This window comes from Otolemur garnettii, unplaced genomic scaffold (assembly GCF_000181295.1).
Source record: "Otolemur garnettii isolate 467f Iridium unplaced genomic scaffold, OtoGar3 scaffold00044, whole genome shotgun sequence".
NCBI classification, from domain to species: domain Eukaryota; kingdom Metazoa; phylum Chordata; class Mammalia; order Primates; family Galagidae; genus Otolemur; species Otolemur garnettii.
In genome coordinates this window covers 988,498-1,007,075 of record NW_003852439.1, presented here as the reverse complement: position 1 = coordinate 1,007,075, position 18,578 = coordinate 988,498, and the positions used below count along the sequence as shown (strand labels likewise).

The window sequence follows — 18,578 nt, the reverse complement described above, 5'->3', positions numbered from 1 at the left end:
TTTAAGTGTATTGTTCAGTGGCATTAAGTACATTCACATTGTTGTGCAACATCACCACCATTCACATTCAGAACTCATCTTACCTTGCAGAACCAAAGCTCTGTACCTATTAAACAATAACTTCCCCTCTCATCCTCACTTCATCTCCCTCATGACCAGAATTCCACTCACGCCATCTCCCTTGTGATCAGAATTCTACTTTCTGTCTATATAAATTTGACTACTCTGTGTACATCATATATTCCATACGGTCATTTCGTGACTTATTTTACTTGGCACAATGTCTTCAGTATTCATCCATGTTGTAGCACATGTCAGAATTTCCTTCCCTTTTAAGGCTGAATGATATTCCATTGTATGATTATACACATTTTGTTTGTCCATCTGATGGACATGTGGACAAACTGCTATGAACATGATTGTACAAGTATCTGAGTCCCTGATTTCAATTCTTTTGGCTATATGCCCAGGAATGAAAGTGCTGGATCATATAAGTGTATGTTTACTTTTTAAGGGAACCCCCAAATTATTTTTTCACAATGGTTGTAACATTTTACATTCTCACCAATGGTGCACAGGGGGTCCAACCTCTCCACATCTTCATCAACACTTATTTTCTGTATTTTTTTAAATTCTAATTGTCTTAATAAGCGAGATATAGTATCTCATTGTGGCTTTGATTTATATTTTCTTAACAATTAGTGATGTTGAACAATTAGTGATGTTGAACATCTTTTCCATACTATACACATTTGTATATCTTCTTTGGGGAAATGTCCTTTACCTATACAAGTCCTTTACCCATTTTTTTGTTTTTTTTTTTTGTTTTTGAGACAGGGTTTTAGTCTGTTTCCTGAGGTGAAGTGCAGTGACATCATCATACCTCACTGTAACCTCAAACTCCTGAGCTCAACCAATCCTCCTGTCTTAGCCTCCTGAGTAGCTGGAAAAACAGGCACATGCCACCATGCCAGGCTAATTTTTCTATTTTTTTGTGGAGATAGTCTTGTTTTTGCTCAGGCTGGTCTTGAACTCCTGGTCTTGTACAATTCTCCTGTCTAAGCCTCCCAAAGTGCTAGGACTAAAAGCATGAGCCACTGTGCCTGGCCACTTTACCCATTTTTGAATTATGTTGTTTGCATTTTTGTTGTTGAATTTTAGGGATTCTTTATAAAAAAAGTAGAACCTCTGTAAGTTGACCACTCAAGAAACTGTAACAAATTGGTCAAAATATGAAGGTAGTTAACCTAAGGAACTAGGCCTACTGTATTGACACATAGTGTGGTGCATGTCTGGTCCATGGAAATTAGGTCAACTTAAGGTGGCAGTCAACTATAGAGGTTCTACTGTATGCCCATGTACTAGAAGTTATCTAGAAGATTTATCTTGAGTTTCAAAAGCGCCATCATGAAAAAGAAATGATATCTGTAAAAGTACTGCAACTGGACACATCATTATCATTTTGGGGAGAATTCACTGAAATTCGATTTATGTAGATAGTTATTGAATAAAAAAAAGAAATATTTGATTTTACCTTGGGAAGTACATAAATCATAGGTTTAAATGTCCTGAAAAAGTTTCCTAATATGGACACTTACTCTAATTTGTTTTCTTATATGTTTTATGGATTCATATTTTTGCAATGTAAAGTTTTCTTAACAAGTGCAAACTTCTTATGTATGTTTACAGATAATTTTTTCCTGAGATACATGCTTATGTGTCATCTAAGTTAATCACCTTCTGGGATATCCCTGTGAGGTAAAAAGGATGGGAATTGTTACTCCCATTATATGGATGAGAAAACTTAGATTAAAGAAGGATGGGGCAATGTGCTCAAGAACACCCCCCCCCAAATAAGACTAAATACATGTTTAGTACTCTAGCAAACTCTACGGTCTACACTCCAAAGACTTTCTTGTTATAGACCAAATATCCAGTCCCAATATAACTTAAGGGGGGTAAAAATGGGGCTGAGCAGAGGAAATAGCCAAGGCACTCTCAACCCCACATGGCTGAAGAATCATGGGTAGCACTTACCAAGCAGAGAGGAGTACAGTCTCATCATTGAGAAGAAAAGGTGGATGGGAGATGTTTGGACAACAAATTTACACTGAAGGCGACAAAAGTCCAGGCAGGGCTGGACAAGCCACATGAACATGTCATCGACCTGAGAGTAGAAAGCTGTGTCAGATCTGGAAATATTATTGGAAGGTTAGTTGAAGACCAAGAGCTTGGTCTATCTTGGGAGGCTGGAGATGCTGGTAAGACTGCCAATTACTTGTGAGTGCAGGTATATTAGGGGAAACCCTTGTCTCAGCTTCCTCCTTAATGGTTCTAAGATTGTGCTGCCCATAGGCCATACTGACTCAGTTTCCCTTGCATATACCACTTCCCAGAGCTGGATATTCAGAGAGGCTTAGCAATACTTGGGGTCAGCTATAGAATGCATAACCCAACTACTATATCTGACTGTTTTTATAAAAATATTAGGAATTCTTAGTAAAGTATCTCAAGAATGGAAGAAAAAATATGCTATGTACTCAGGAATTCTAAACAATTAATTTACAGAGATTGGTAAGACCAGACTTCTGGTTAATCGGCCATAGGAAGTACAGTGCTAAGTATAGGGCTCATTTTTAGTAATCCACTATGTGTATGTTTGTATATATGTACTTATTTGGGGGTGTCATGATTCTTCTCTCTCACCTCTGCTCCCCACTCCATTTGTTCTTTAAAAAAAATTATTTAACTTTCTTTTCTCCTAGTGTTTTCTCACTTTTGTTATATTTTGTGACTTTCTCTCTACCAATGTTTTTATTTTTGGAAGGAGGCCATCACTAAATAATATATACTTAGACATGGATAGGTGGGTAATGTGTGTTTGTATATATAGATGCATTTTATGTATATTTGAGTATTCAGTCAACAAATGTTTATTGAGCATCTACCAATTGCATTGCAGTAGTGCTGGGGATAAATAATGGACAAGATAAAGAAAACCCCTGCCTTCAGGGAGCTTACAGTCTGAGGTGTGGTGAAAATAAACAGTAAATAACTGAACAAGCACGGAAATAAATTAAATTCTTACAGGTCATGGAAAGTACTAGCAGGAAACAGAAAGGTGTTACGATGGAGAATAGCAGGAAGGGAAGGCTTCCAGGTCTTTATGATGAGACTTAGATGAGAAAGGTGAGCCATCCATGAGATAAAGTGGGGCAAGATTTCCAGGAAGAGGAATAAAAAGAGCAAAAGCTTTGAGGTGGTAAAACCTGGGGTTGTCCTGGAAATAAAACAGGACAGCTGGAGGCTAAGGAAGAGAACAGGTGATGAGATTGCAGAGGCAGGCAGAGCCAGATCACATAGTCTCACAGGCCCTGACAAGGAATAAGACTTTATGCCAAGGACATTGGAGAGTCCTTAAAGGACTTTACATGCAGGGGAACTTGGCAGCTTTGGTATATGTATGTAGATTGGTCCTTGAATGTGTATGTGCTTATGCATAAATGCGTGTGTTTGTATGTTATGTATGGATATAAGAGGTGACAGACATGGAGCTGCCCTACATAATCCCTAGGAGTGTTTCCATGGCAGGAATAGAACCCAACTCAGACACTTCATGAATTCCTTGGAGAGGACTTTCCTAAGGACATCTACTAATGCAGCAAAGAGCATCAGGAATCAGTAACACTGCTTCTCCCTTCCAGCTTTCCTGGCCTGACAGTGTGGTCAGGTACATACCCAGCCTGAACTTTTCTACTTCTTTTAAGTAGACAGGAGGGGAACAGTCACTCTGAGTAGCTGTAACAAAAACATTTCTAGCAGATTCTAGTTCCCATGAGCTGGGAGGTGTGGAGTCCAGGTTATAGGGATGGGAAATGGCAGCACAAAAAGGAACACAGCTCTTCCTAAACTGGTCCATCTCTAGAGAAACTTCTAGAGACATATGGGCTAATGGAGCAATGAGGACAAGTGGGACATTCCAGACTGTAAAGAATGGTCCTCAGTACTGGGATTCTTTGCCAGGGAGCAGAGGAGTAATGGAGAAAGAGGAAGAGGAAAGAGAAATTCACTTAATCACTTCTTCTCTACCACCTGAAGAGGAAAGTTGGAAAAATGGCCAGCAGCCAAGAAATAAAGGTAACTAGAGACAGCCAGGGAATCCCCTCCCTCTTTCTGCCTCCTAAACTTTGAAGGTGAAAACGTACCTAGAAGGCCCTTGAGATAAGGAATAGGGAGATGAGGGAGGGGAGGAAAGGAGGTCAGAGGTCTCACCAATTCCTTGTGCTCCTGAGTGAGGCAGGAGGGCAGGGTGTCCATGTACGAATCCTTCAGTGGCTTCCAGCCTAGCTGATGGGGTTCCATGTAGATCATCCCACACCTGGGAAGCACAGACAAAGAACCTGTCTAGATGGTGTCTTGCTTTTTCTGAAAACCAGCTAGCATTCATACTGCATGTCAGCCACCAGGGTAGGCCTTAATGGATCTTGGCAATAACCTTCATTTAATCACATGGTCCTTGTCATCCTCTTCCCCTGGGTTTCCCCACTTGAGATAACACAGCATCTTAAATCTTGTGTTCACCTTCCCTATGATCTCTTTCTTTTATATAGTTTTATAGAATTTCCACATATTTCTAACATTCATATATTTTTATGACAGTTGCTTTAACATTGAAAATGGGTACCATACTGTAGGCAATATTTTGGGTTTATTTTTATACATAATATTGCTAAGTTTTATCTTTAGGATAGTTACTAAGACTTATCCATATAGTTGCATATCTGTGTAGTTAATTTATTTTGAATGATATATATAAATATCACAATTTCTGACTATATCATATTTTGTTAATTCACTCCTGCTAATGGGCATTTGAGCAGTTTCCAAGTGTTTGTTGCTGTGAATTGTACTATTATGAATATTTTTGTACAGATTTCCTATTGTACATGGGCAAAAGTTTTTTCTTGGTTATGTACAGAGGAATGGAATTGCTAGGTCATGGGCATATGAAACTCGATCTTAGGAGACAAAGTCAAACTGTGGATTTTACATTCCCACTAGCGGTGTGAGTTGAGGACTACTTTTGTGAAAAATCTAAGTGTGTTAACAGGGGATCTTCTAGGGCTGAATCTCACTTATGTATTTTTAGAGCTTTTCCTCCTGCTTAGGGGTGGTAGGGCCAGTGCAAACTGCCTCACCTGCTCACAGTGGCTGGTGAGGCCTGTTCGAGGTCAGCCGGCTCAAAGATCAGGCTCATCTTGGGGCTCATCTGGATAATCTCTCCACTCATTAAACACAGCTGAATATGCAAAGCAGAGGGGGATGGATAGAGAGGTTAAACTCCATCTGCAAGGGCAAGGAAGGTCTTAACAGAGACAAAGGTGGTTTGAATTCATTCCACAAGTATTTCTTGAACATCCACTACGTGCCAAGTACTGTTCTAGGTGCATAAAATAAAACAGACCAAAGTCCCTATCATCTTGGAATTTACAATCTGCTTGGAGGAGACAGAAAATAAGCAAAATACATAGTATTTAACATGGCGGAAAATGTTCTGGAGAAAAATAAAGAAGAAGAGGGGGATGGGAAACTCTCAGTCATGGTTGGGTGAATTGCAATTTTAAACAGGGATGTCAGGAAATCACTGACCTTGGAAACAACCTTTGTGAAGAATTGAGAAGTTATCAGACCAGGCCAAGTTGCATGATCCCCTTCTAAGTATTTAACATGAAACTTCACTACATATCTATATCCTGTTTTACTTGCTCAGGTCACTCATAAAAGACTCCTTTTTGAACAACTACGTGGATTAGTACAGCTGGAGTGACAAGAACCTTTCCATCAGTCCCTTTTGGAATGGAGTGAAAAACCATCAGGAGTTCCAGTGTTTAGCAAGCATGGCCCTTAGTGCAATTACACGGGAACGGCTTGGAATACACACTAAGACACCTGTGTGGTTTCCCCTTTGATAACATAGATTTTAGTGAGGTGTTTAAGTCATAAAAAATAGGCCTAAGGCCTTGGTCTCTGAGAAAAGAGAAGGAAACACCAAGATCTCTTCTGTTTATCCTAATTTGTGGTTAAAAACTTCCCTGCACATTAATCTGCTCACATTGAACACATCTTGAAACAGGTCATGGCATGCATCCCCAGAAAAGTCACAACTGTTATGGGGCTGACACCACCAGCCATGTCATCTCTGAAGGTTGAGAAAAGTAAAACAGAACCCACACTTCTGACTGTAGTTTGATTTACACCCAGAGCCAAGAGGAACCATTAGGAAATTCACTGATTAGGACTCTCTTTATATTTATAATCTCAAGACCAGATGATATGTTTGTAAAATTTATATAAGATAGCCCATATCATGTAACAAAACGTATTTCTATTTTTATAGGTTACATAACCAAAATTATACACATGCTATAATTAGTGTATGTCTATAATTTGGATAATTAGGCCTTTCATTGTTGAGCATGACTCATTCTTAGTCTTGTGACATTTAAACACAATTAGAAAATATATTTTGATTAGATAATGATGTATATCTAGTGTAAGAACTCTTCCTTGAAATGGTGATAAATTTTCTTTTCTTTTCTTTTAATAGTTATAGAGCACTTGCTATATGCCAGACACTATTAGAAGCAATTTGCAGATACTAATTAATCTTCCTAAAAACACTATGAGGTAGACACTAATATCTCCATTTTATAGATGATGAAATTCAGGTACTGAGAGACTAAATTGCTTGTCTGAGGTTATACAGCTGGTAAGTGGCAAGGCCAGGATTTGAACCCAGGCAGTGGCTCCAAGCTTTTTAGCTACTATATTTACTGGGGCAGAATTTACTATTTCCCAAAGACTGGTGCAATTATGCCTCCCATCCCACATGCACTTTTGCATTTGACCTTGCCCTACTTTATCAAGTAATAGAGTCTGTTTTTCTGCTTCTTGGGTAGGCCCTGTGACTTGTTTGACCAACAGAATTCAGACAAGGTGATGCTGTGTCAGTTCTAAGCATAGCCCTTAATTTCTTAGAAATATCCATTCCCTGCCTCTTGGAAGTCAGTCACCACATAAGAAGTGCACCCAGGGACCATCATTGAGAAGCCCAAGCCACGTGTAGTGGCCTGAAAGATGAGATGTTATTTAGAGAGAGAAAGAGAGAGAGAGAGAGAGAGAGGCCAAAAGCGAATGAGCCTCAGACATTGAATGAAGAAGACATCTTGGCTGTCCAGCTCTAGCTGGCCCAGATGACATCATAAGAATTATAGATCAGGCTGGGTATGGCAATTCCTGCCTGTAACCCTAGTACTCTGGAGACTGAGATGGGAAGATCACCTGAGCCCAGGAGTTTGAGGTTGCAGTGAGCTATGGTGATGCCACTACACTCCAGCCTCCAGGTGACAAAGTGAGACTCTGTCTCAAAAAAAGAATCAGAGACCAATTGTCCAGCTGACACCTTTCAAAATTCCTAGGCCACAAAATCATGAGAAAAATAAATGGTTGTTTTAAGCCATCAAGTATTAGGGTAGTTTTTAACACAGCCAGAGACACCAAAATGCATCCCACATACTACATATCAGATATGTACAATCCTATGTACAATCTCATTTAATTACCATCAACCCCATTTTCTTTCTTTCTTTCTTTTTTTGAGACAGAGTCTCACTATGTTGCCCTAGATAGAGTGATATGGCATCACAGCTCACAGCAACCTCAAACTCTTGGGCTTAAGTGGTTCTCTTGCCTCAGCCTCCCAAGTAGCTGGGACTACAGGCACCCACCACAACGCCGGGCTATTTTTTGTTTGCAGTTGTCATTGTTGTTTAGCTGGCTCAGGCCATGTTCAAACCCACCACCCTTCATGTATGTGGCTGACTCCGTAACCCCTGTGCTATGGGCGCTGAGCCAACAACTCCATTTTCTTATTATTTTCCTGCAAATGAGGATACTGAGGTTCAAAGAAGTCATCTAATCTGCCCAATATAACACAGCTTAATGGTAGAGCTGGAAGTCCAGCCTGCTGCCAGCACCAAAACTTTGAACCACTATACAACATTGTGTCTAGACACACCCTGAGCTAATTGACTACAAGTACAAATGGAAGCATAAATTCATTGTTATTCTCTTCTGGGGCATTTATACTTAGTGCAATAAATGTATGTCTTTTTATAGCATTTTTAAAAAGATTTTTTATTAAATCATAGCTGTGTACATTAATGCAATCATGGGGTACAGTGTGGTGTTTTCATATACATTTTGAAATACTCTCATCAAACTGGTTAATATAGCCTTCATGTCATTTTCTTAGTTATTGAGTTAAGACAGTCATACTCTGCTTTTAGAAAGATTCACTTGTACCCTGGTAGGATAAAACATAGAGGTGACTCCTCTAATCACCCTCCCTCCACCCATCTACTCCCCCCTCCTCTCTCCCACCCACCTCCCCATATCCTAAGGCTATAATTAGGTTATAACAATTCCTATGAAAGTTATAAATTAGTTTCAAAATAGGGCTGTGTACATTGGATACTTTTTCTTCCATTCTTGAGATTTTTATAGCATTTTTGTTGTTGCTGTTGTTTTAGATGTCACCCAGGCTACAGTGTAATGGTGCAATCATATGTCACCATAAACTTGATCTCCTGGACTCAAGCAATTCTCCTGCCTCAGCTCCACACACCCTGAGCTAATTGACTACAAGTACAAATGGAAGCATAAATTCCATTTGGGCGCACCACCACGCCCAGCTAATTCTTAAATTTCTTGTAGACAACGTCTCACCATGTTGATCAAGCTGATCTTAAACTCTTGGGTCAAACAATCCTCCCACCTTGGCTTCCCAAAGTGGCAGGATTACAAGGGTGAGCCACTGTGACCAGCCTGTCTTTATATAGTTTTTTCTTTATGTGTACTTTTTTTTTTTTGAGACAGAGTCTCAGACTCTGATTGTGACTCTCAGAGTCACAGACTCTTGGTAGAGTGCTGTGGTGTCACAGCTCACAGTAACGTCCAACTGTTGGGCTTAAGGGATTCTCTTGCCTCAGCCTCCCAAGTAGCTGGGACTACAGGTGCCCACCACTATATCCAGCTATTTTTTGTTGCAAATGTCAATGTTGTTTAGCTGATCTGGGCCGAGTTTGAACCTGCCACCCTTGGTGTATGTGGCTGGCACTGTAACTATAGGCACCAAGCCTCTTTATGTATAGTTTTGATCAATCATTTTTTTCAGTAAAAGAGTTTATATCTCATCCATGTAAAACTGATATCAGACTACCTTTTTATTGTCATCCAGAACAGTGTTCATGTTTTCAATCCAAACAGCATCTACTGGCCCATCAAATATAATCCATTTGCGGTCATCAGATACTGAAGATGCTTGTTCCCGGAAAGCATTGGCAAGGACGCCGTCCGTCCACTCATGGCTCACTGGGTCAAAGTACCCATAGAGTTGCCCCATTGTGATAGCTTTGGGGTTGATGATTTTGTACTCCACAGCAAACTCCTCCATCTTGTTGGCTATGGGCAAGAAGGTTTCAACGTCAGTTACAAAGGCTTTGGTGAGAACAGAATGTTCAACAAGAGATAATGCCATCTCCAAGATCAACCAACCCTTATCAACATGCTATACAAGAAAAGTATAGAATGTATTCTGAGTCCAGAATACATTTATAGAATTATAAAATGTATTCTGAGTCCAGGGCAGCGCCTGTGGCTCAAAGGAGTAGGGCACAGGCCCCATATGCTGGAGGTGGCAGGTTCAAACCCAGCCCTGGCCAAAAACTGCAAAAAAAAAAAAAAAAAAAAAAAAAAATTGTGTTCTAAGTCCTAGAAAAGATTGGGATATCTGGATAGGCAATGCTTTAAATTGTTGGGTGGTTATAGTCATTAGTTTCTTACCATACTTTCTTCTGAGCCACATTTTAAATAGGGCAAACATGCCAGTCACATCCAGGACTAAAGAAAACTGAGTGGGCCTCAAAGAACTCAAGCAGAAGGGGGACTGATGCCATATCATCAGTCTTCTTTATGTACCTGCTCTCATAGCCACCCTAAGAACCTTGGCTTTGTCTTGAGATGAGGAAACAGCTGACAAGAGGCTCTGGAAAATGAAGGTTACTTTTCTTTATCTGAAGGGCTATTTAGCTCTGAAGCCTCTTTCTCAACTGCTCAGTAAGTGTCAGTTGTTCCTGAGAAATGCACACAGTTGAAGTACTGAGACTCAGCTGGGACAGACAGGCTAATGGATGGCACAGCATACACATTTAATAACAGAAAATAATTACACTTTTATATGATCCTTCAAAGAAAAGAAAAGTTGATGTGAGCCATGAACTAAAGACACTTCTGCAGAGCCCTAAGGCAAAGATGATGGGATAGCTCCCTTTTTCTTTATTCAGTTTCCTAACTGAAATTAATAATATGAACAATATTAAAAACATAAAATTAATAATGCCAAAAATATTGCTTAAATTTGAAATACCCAAATTAGTTATTAAGGCTGAGAATAGTTCCCAAAACAAAACCTAAAAAAAAAAAAACAAAAATATCAGCAACTCAATCATTAATTTTTTTTCTTTTTTCTTTTTTTTTTTTTTGTGACAGAGTCTCACTATATCACCCTAGGTAGAGTGCTGTGGCATCACAACTCACAGCAACCTCCAACTCTTGGGCTTAAGTGATTCTTTTGCCTCAGACTCCCAAGTAGCTGGGACTACAGGCACCGGCCACAACGCCCGACTATTTTCTCCTTGCAGTTGTCATTGTTGTTAGCAGTCTCTGGCAGGGCTCGAACCTGCCACCCTCAGTGTATGTGGCTGGTGCCATAACCACTGTGCTATGCGTGCTGAGCCACCAATCATTAAATGTTAGTACTACAAAATTTTAAATGAAATACTTGCAGCCACATATGAAGAACAAAGGCTGCTTTTCAAAACCACAGGCTTGTGATTTCTAAATCACAAACAAACAAACAAACAAAACCCCCCAAACTCTTTTTCTGGCAATACACATAGTTTCCATTTGTTGAGTAGGCACCATGCTAGGTTATCTGCCTGCATAATCTCATTTCATCCTTTCTGCCATCCCATTTTACAGCTGCAAAAATGGAGGATAAGAGGTTCAGTCATTTGCTAAAGTCTGAGTGCAGTTCAAAAGTAGGAGCTCTTACCCTCTACCTTAAATGGTAGGAAAGAAAGAAAAGAAGGAAAGGAGGGAGGGAAGAAAAAAAAAATCAAAGGAAGGGAAGAATTAATGAAAAGAGAAAAAGAAAGAGAAGAGAAAACTGCATAGTTTTGTTGGCTAATTTTGTTTAGGCCAATGACAGGAGTTGTAAGCTAATTTTGTTTAGGCCAATGACAGGAGTTTCTCTCTCATTGGGGAACTTTCGAAGCCACTGTTCAGCACTTGAGAAAATTCTTCCAGCCTTAACGACATGCATAAGAAATCCCTTGTTAGAGCTCCCGCTTCCCCCACCCAGCTTGCAGACATCTGTGTGCCATGTTCTATTTCTAGCTCTGACGTCACGATCCAGGGCTGGCAAGAGTCACAACCTGGCATTAGCTCCAGGGAGCCAGCCAACTGAGTGGGGAGTCCTGTCCTCCCTGGAAGCCAGGGATGGGAACTTTACCTGCATGTAGATCACCCAGAGCTGCAGCCAACACTTTATAAGCACAAGTCTTGCCGCCCATGGGGTCTCCAACGATCATATAGCCATGTCTCACAAGCATCATCTCATAGATCTGGGAGGAGAGACATCATTCATATTAGAAGTTAATCATTGCATACCTCCCCACACCACAAGTTAGTCAGAGCCAAAGAGGAATGAGTGATCTGAGGGGTATTGTCAAAGTCACTTCTACTTCTGGTGAACTATGATTCTTTCTGTGATATATTGTTTAAATACCTTATGGATGAATAAATATATGTGTGCTGTGTGTGTGTCTTTAATTATTTAAGGATAGGGACTCGGTGCTCATAGTGCTGTGGTTATGATGCTGGCCACATACACTGAGGTTGGCGGTTTCAAACCTGGCCCGGGCCAGCTAAACAACAATGACAAGTGCAACAAAAAAATAGCTGGGCATTGTGGCAGGCGCTTGTAGTCCCTGATTATATATATGTATATATTTTTTTAACTTGGGAAGTTGAGGCAGGACAATTACTTAAGCCCAAGAGTTTTAGGTTGCTGTGAGCTGTGACACCACAGCACTTGACTGAGGGTGACATAGTGACTCTGTCTCAAAGAAAAAAAAAAGAATAGGATCTACTATTTGCTCTGCACCTACCTATGTGCTATAAGGATTAAGTGATTACCCAAGTTATTTGATCTACTTGGGTATCATTAACTATGTTTTACAGGTGAGAACACAGAGCTCAAGCGAGGTGGTGTAACTTGCCCAGCCTCATCAGTGGTAGAGTCAGGATTTGAACACGGGGCTGATCAACTTCAGCGTCTAATTTTTTCATGACACCATTGCCATTTACTTTTAAAGAGAAAAAGAAAATGGTGGTCACTTTAGAGAACTGCATTTCTTTTGGAAACCTCCTTTCTTAAGGTCTAATTGCTGTTCTGACTTGATTGGAACTCTCAGTAGGTGAAAATTATTTTCTGAGCCAGGAATAAGCCAGGCTTATTTTCTATGCTGTAATGTAATGAATCAACAGCTATGTGGAGACCCATTTCTTGAAGGTTTTTGATTGTTGCTCTCTCTCTGTGACAAGTAAGCCATGGTAGTTCAAATGCAAAAGCTTTGGTCATTTATTTATATTTATTTGAAATTTTATGGATTTTTTCTCATTTCTCCCTTAGACTGTGAGTCACTCAGAGAAAGGGAGAACATTAAATTTTTTTACTTTGCAGATTATGTTCTTATTTTCACCTTGGAGGTGAGCAATAAGGAAGATCTAAATGAAGCCTCAGTGGCTCATAGCTATAATCCTAGCACTCTGGGAGGCCAAGGTGGGTGAATCACTTGTGCTTAGGAGTTTGAGACCAGCCTGAGCAAGAGTGAGACCCTATCTCTACTAAAAATAGAACAATCAGTGAGGTGTTGTGATGGGTATCTGTAGTCACAGTTACTTGGGAGGCTGAGGCAAGAGAATTGCTTGAGCCCAGGAGTTTGAGGTTGCTGTGATGACGCCATGGCACTCTACCCAGGATGATAGAGTGAGACTCTGTCTATAAATAAATTAAGTAGTGACAATGGGGGTGGTAGAGGAAGGAACTAACATCATTCAGCAAATATTTGTTAAGTATCTGCTGTAGACAGAGGAGAGAACAAAACAACAAAATCCCCAACCGTCAAGTAGGGCTGACACTCAAGTAGGTTTGAAAGACATTTCAGATTGAATAAAGATGAATGGAGTTGACTGTGCCTCAGAAAGAGGGAGGAAGACATCAGTGATTCAACAGCCTCTCACTTCCCCACTTCCGCATCCTGAAATGGACTCTTGAGACATCAGCATATTAATACAAAAGGGAAGGTGACTCAGATACCTTGTTTTTGAAAATATTGCCTTTTTGTTCGTTTTTGAGAAAGGGTCTCACTCTGTTCCCAAGGGCTTAAGTGCAGCGGCAATATTGCAGCTCACATCAACCTTAAACTTCTGCGCTCAAGCAATCCATCTGCCTCAGCCTCCCTAGTACCTGGGACTGTGGATGCATACCACCATGTGGCTGGCTAAGGTTTTTTTTTTTTTTTTTGGTAGAGTCTCATTATTGCCCAGGCTTATTACTTAGTTTTTGAAAATTGTTAACAGAGCTGTACCAAAGTTCACCCATACGTTTGCAAACTACTTTGAAATACATCAAAAAGTAAGATGGGTGGATAAGTAGATAAGTGATAAAGGAAATACCATAAAATGCTAATTGTAAAATCTGGGTGGTATGTGGATGTTCTCTGTATAATTCTTTCAATTTTTTCTGCATGTTTAAAATTTTTCATAATAATATACTGGGAATGAAAGTCCAGATCCAGTTAAAGAATGGTCCATCTGTAAAATCCCACTGATAAATCTCAATGATAAATTCAATATTGGGTTAAATGAATTGTGTGAAAAACTGGATCACTTGATGATATAATAGGGGGATAAAGCCCTCTATTTTTAACTGTAACATAGTATGAGCTCAGAATCTGGAGATGTAAGTCCTACCTTGATCTTTACTTCTAACTAACAGGTGACTTTGGGAAATGGTATCAGTGACACTGATGATGATTGTGGACATGGTAGGCTTGGTAATAATAGAGTATCAGAGTGGCCAGGTGTGGTGGCTCATGCCTATAACCCAACCTCTGGGAGGCCGAGGCAGGTGGATTGCTTGAGCTCATGAGTTCAAGACCAGCCTGAACAAAAGCAAGACCCTGTCTCTACTAAAAATAGAAAAATTGAGGCAAGAGGATTTCTTGAGTCTGAGCTTGAGTCCTCAGTGACTCAAGATTGATCCAGGGTGACAGCTTGATACTCTGCCTCAAGAAAACAAACTACATATATATAGTATCAGATACTGCATCTAATAGTTTACATACCTCTTCTCTCAAAATCATTTTCTAGGTGGCTCACACCTATAATCCCAGCTCTCTGGGAAACCCAGGCAGGAAGATTCCTTGAATTTAGGAGTTTGAGACCAGCCTGAGCAAACAGCAAGCCCCCATCTCTACTAAAAATAGAAAAACTAGCCAGGCATTGTGGTATAGTCCTTTTGTCTGGAGTCCCAGCTACTTGGGAGGCTGAGGCAGGAGGGTTGCTTAAACACAGGAGTTTCAGGCTGCCATGAGCTATGATGACACCACTATACACTAGGCTGGGAAACAGTGAGACTCTGGTCTCAAAAAAAAAAAAAAAATCACTTTACAGATGAGGAAACTGAAGCTCAGAGTGGTAAACTAATTTGCCTAAAATCTCACAGCAAACAACCAACGGGGGTGATTAAGTGGCTTTTGTTTTTTACCTCCATTTGTCCTCAGGCATCTGTTATTGCTGTGAGTTCAGTTCCAACTGACACCAGCAAACAGTAAAACAGGCACATTAATACGGGAATGGGAACCAACCTGGATAATTTTCCCAATAAACCAAGGAACTGGCTGGAGTTTCATCTTTTTGATGTTCGCATTTAGCGCTTCCAGGAAAACTTCATAGTCTGGCTTTGGAAGAACAACTCCAGGAAATAAATCTGATATAATTCCCTATGAACAAGAATTTAAGAGAAGGTAAAAGGGATAAAGAATCAGATAGGTGATCTCAGTATTTTCCTAAAATGAAATCTATAGACAGAAGATATCATTGAAAAATTACAAACCTCATTTTTCCTGCACCAAAACTCATCTAAATTTACAAATGTCAATACTGTTTATAAAACATAATTTCTCTCCCAAATAATTTTAAAAGTCAGCAACTATTTAATAAGCCTTTCCTATCTTCCAGTTAATGTACTAGTAATGGATAAGATAGTCACGATTTCTGTCTTGGTGGAGCGCATAGCCTAGCAAGGAAGACAGGCATTAAATTCATTACAAAATGAAAATAATTACATTATATAAATACAACTAAACAAACCCCAAAGCAAATATTATCCTATCAGTGAAACCATTTTTGCTAAAAATCAGGGAGTAGACAGAGATGTTTGCTATCCCCATTGTCATTTAACGTTTGGGGCCAGGGTATCAAGCAGGGAGGGATGCTAGTTGGAGAAGACAGGATGTCAGGTGATAATGCCAAAGACAAACATTACATCTTTAGAAGCTGAGCCTTTTTCCATGACTAGGATCCCAAACCTCTGCATACCTGAAACAGAGGGACATCTTGAGCTAAGAACTTGGCCAGGTTGACATCAAGCAAGGCCCGGAGCAGTAAGACACTTTCACCCTCCTCTGGATACTTGAGCTTCAGGTTGCCTGCAGCAGTGAGCACAGACTTCACGGCTCGCATGCCGTAGTCATAGTGATGCTGGGAGGAGAGTTGTTCTGAGCACAGGCGGTAGGTCGCAACAATCTTCTGGGCGAGGCTGGGAAAGCAAAGCCATGTCTGCAGATCCCCAGAGAGGACCATGTCCTGCTCATCAGACATTCCCAGAATCCTTGTTCCCTCCCCTTTCACAAACCAGGCTTGCCCATGGACTTGATGGAGAAGTCCTATCATTTGAAAGTCTTCTAATAAAGTTACCATAATGAGCTACAGGAACATTATACCTCTCTTTCAAAATTAGGATGAAAAAAGCAAACACACACACACACATAGGTATAACATGCACTGTATATGAAATATAAGTTATATACTTTAACATGTACGTATGCATGCATGCACACACACACTTATCCACACATGCAAGTTAGGGAAGAATACATCAAATTATTAATAATGTTAGTCCCTGGAGAGTAGGATTCAGTTACTTAAGGAGAAACCCACTTTTTTCACTTCTGTAACATTAGAATTTTTTCAATGTCTGTTTTTTTTTAATTTAAGAAACAATTCAAAATTTAATACTCATCACAGAACACATGTACTTATGTCGACTACCATTTCTTATTCTTCCGGCACACAGCTGGACCACATTTTCTAGCCTGCCATACAGTTATGGGAGGTCACAATTTGAGTTCTGGCCAGTGAATGACAGTGACATATACCACTTCCAGTGCTGGCCCACAGACACCTCCTCCTTAACATCCTGTGTGCCATCCATGTGTTGTACATATGAGATATAAGCCTCCTGAGCCCCTGAACCATCCTGGGGGGCGGGGAGGGGAGGTGGGAGACTGCTCCTGACTACAAATGTCCATTTTGGACTTTTTGTGAGTGAAAATTAAACTTTTGTTATGTGAAGCCACTGGGATTTGGGAATCAGGAGTCAGGGTTACCCTAACTAATATACTTACGTACATTCCCCTTATAGAGATCCTCTCTACAAAACTGATTCACTTTAAAGACAAAGACTTTGTCTGTGATGGGCATCAGCAGCTAGGACAGGGCTGGGCCCAAGATAGGTGGTTCAGTGAAGATTGCTAATTGAATACATGAATGGATTGAATGGGCAAATCAATGCAATCCATGTCTACTATGGAAAAATTGAATTAAACCTTATATGACTGAGGCTGTCTCTCAGGCTAGGAAGGGAGCTACACTGAGAGTTTCTATAGCCTCTTGGATTATAAATAAGGACACCCAGGCCACAAAGATACTCAGAGTCTTGTGGAAACATCTGTTGTTAACAAAAAGTCAATTGATTATGATGAAGACAATGTAAAAGATTACTGTAAAATTTGGAATAGATCCATAGACATTTTACAATGCTTATTCATAACACTTGGCATGCATAAAGACATTATCATGTGTGTGTGTGTGTGTGTTTGTGTGTATGTGTCTAGAAAACTGGGTAATACTTGAATGAGACGTAACCCAATTGATTGGAGTAAATAAATATTATGTCGATGACAATTTAATTGCAAATTATATTACATTTTCTCCTTCCATCTTGGAATAATTTCATGTTTTACAGTCTCACTTTAAGCCATTTAATAATGTGGGTGTGGATGTGTTGGAGAGATGGGGGAGGTACGAGCAGCTACTATTTTTAGTAGAGGTCCAGGTATACTTAAAGGGAGAAGAGTCTCTGTCCTAGGAATCTGATTCCAGTCAGAAACCGGTCAAAACCAAGGGCAGGGTTCTATGCATTTGGATCAGCCAGTGAGTGGGACCAAGTTTCTCACACTTCTCTCTTCCTCCAGTGGGAAAACCATTTTGAATCTACCATACAAAAGGCCACTCTTTAAAGACCATTAGAGCCCACTATAAAACCAAGGTAACATACCTTCTGGAATCCAGAAACCCCATAGAGTAGAGGGAGATTTCTCCAATGAGGGCATAATCTGGCACCATCATGGCCACTGTCCGGAATAAGGCCTGGAAAAAAACCCCAGCCAATCAAAACCCCCAGTACAATATATGCTGGGAAAAGCACATATCCGGAGGCAAAGGGAAGGAGTATGTATGATCATTCAGGCCCCCCCAGTGATAATCAAGAAAGGAGGGGTGGAGGACAAGTTATTTCAGGGGGACCACCTTCAGTGGACAGATCTGTAGACAATTTAAGCAGTGGCCCTTGTTTGAGTGTTCATTGTTTTCTCTTTGCCATTGGTTACTATGTCTGTGTCCCCCTTGACCATGAGACTTTTCTGGGGAGGCAGTTTTGTTCTGGGGCCAAGTACTACCATTGACAGTCCCCTATTACTTTTCACAGCTGAAAAATGCTACCTGGTCCTATTGTTGTGTTTTTCTATGCAATGTCCCCCCATCCCTGACCAGGCAGGTACCTCCAGCTGTTTCTCTTGTATAAAATACCCCCAGCATTTACACATGCTGACATTCACCTTGAGGTTATCTGGCAGCTCAGCCCTGCCAGCATATCCTGGGTTCATGGTGATGAAGACAGCACAGGTTGGGTTCAGAGAGAGCTCGGTGCCTTCAAAGATGAACGTCTTTAGCTTCCGAATAATGGCTTGTTGAATGCTGAGAATCTGCTGAGCCACCACAGACAGCACTTCTACCTGGGATGAGAGTTTCTGGCTCATATAAACTCCTGA

General features: G+C 40.4%; 1 protein-coding gene across 1 annotated transcript in view; it reads right to left on the bottom strand.

Moving 5' to 3' along the window:
* DNAH3 (dynein axonemal heavy chain 3) overlaps positions 1-18,578 on the bottom strand; it is a 190,638-nt gene that overhangs the window by 90,672 nt on the left and 81,388 nt on the right. The window contains exons 31-39 of the mRNA XM_023513826.1: positions 18,366-18,542; positions 17,807-17,898; positions 15,787-16,006; positions 15,054-15,188; positions 11,633-11,744; positions 9,281-9,522; positions 5,199-5,299; positions 4,273-4,378; positions 2,038-2,167 (exon numbers count right to left, since the gene is read on the bottom strand). Coding sequence (XP_023369594.1) covers positions 2,038-2,167; positions 4,273-4,378; positions 5,199-5,299; positions 9,281-9,522; positions 11,633-11,744; positions 15,054-15,188; positions 15,787-16,006; positions 17,807-17,898; positions 18,366-18,542 — 1,315 coding nt within the window. The remainder of the gene's footprint in view (positions 1-2,037; positions 2,168-4,272; positions 4,379-5,198; positions 5,300-9,280; positions 9,523-11,632; positions 11,745-15,053; positions 15,189-15,786; positions 16,007-17,806; positions 17,899-18,365; positions 18,543-18,578) is intronic.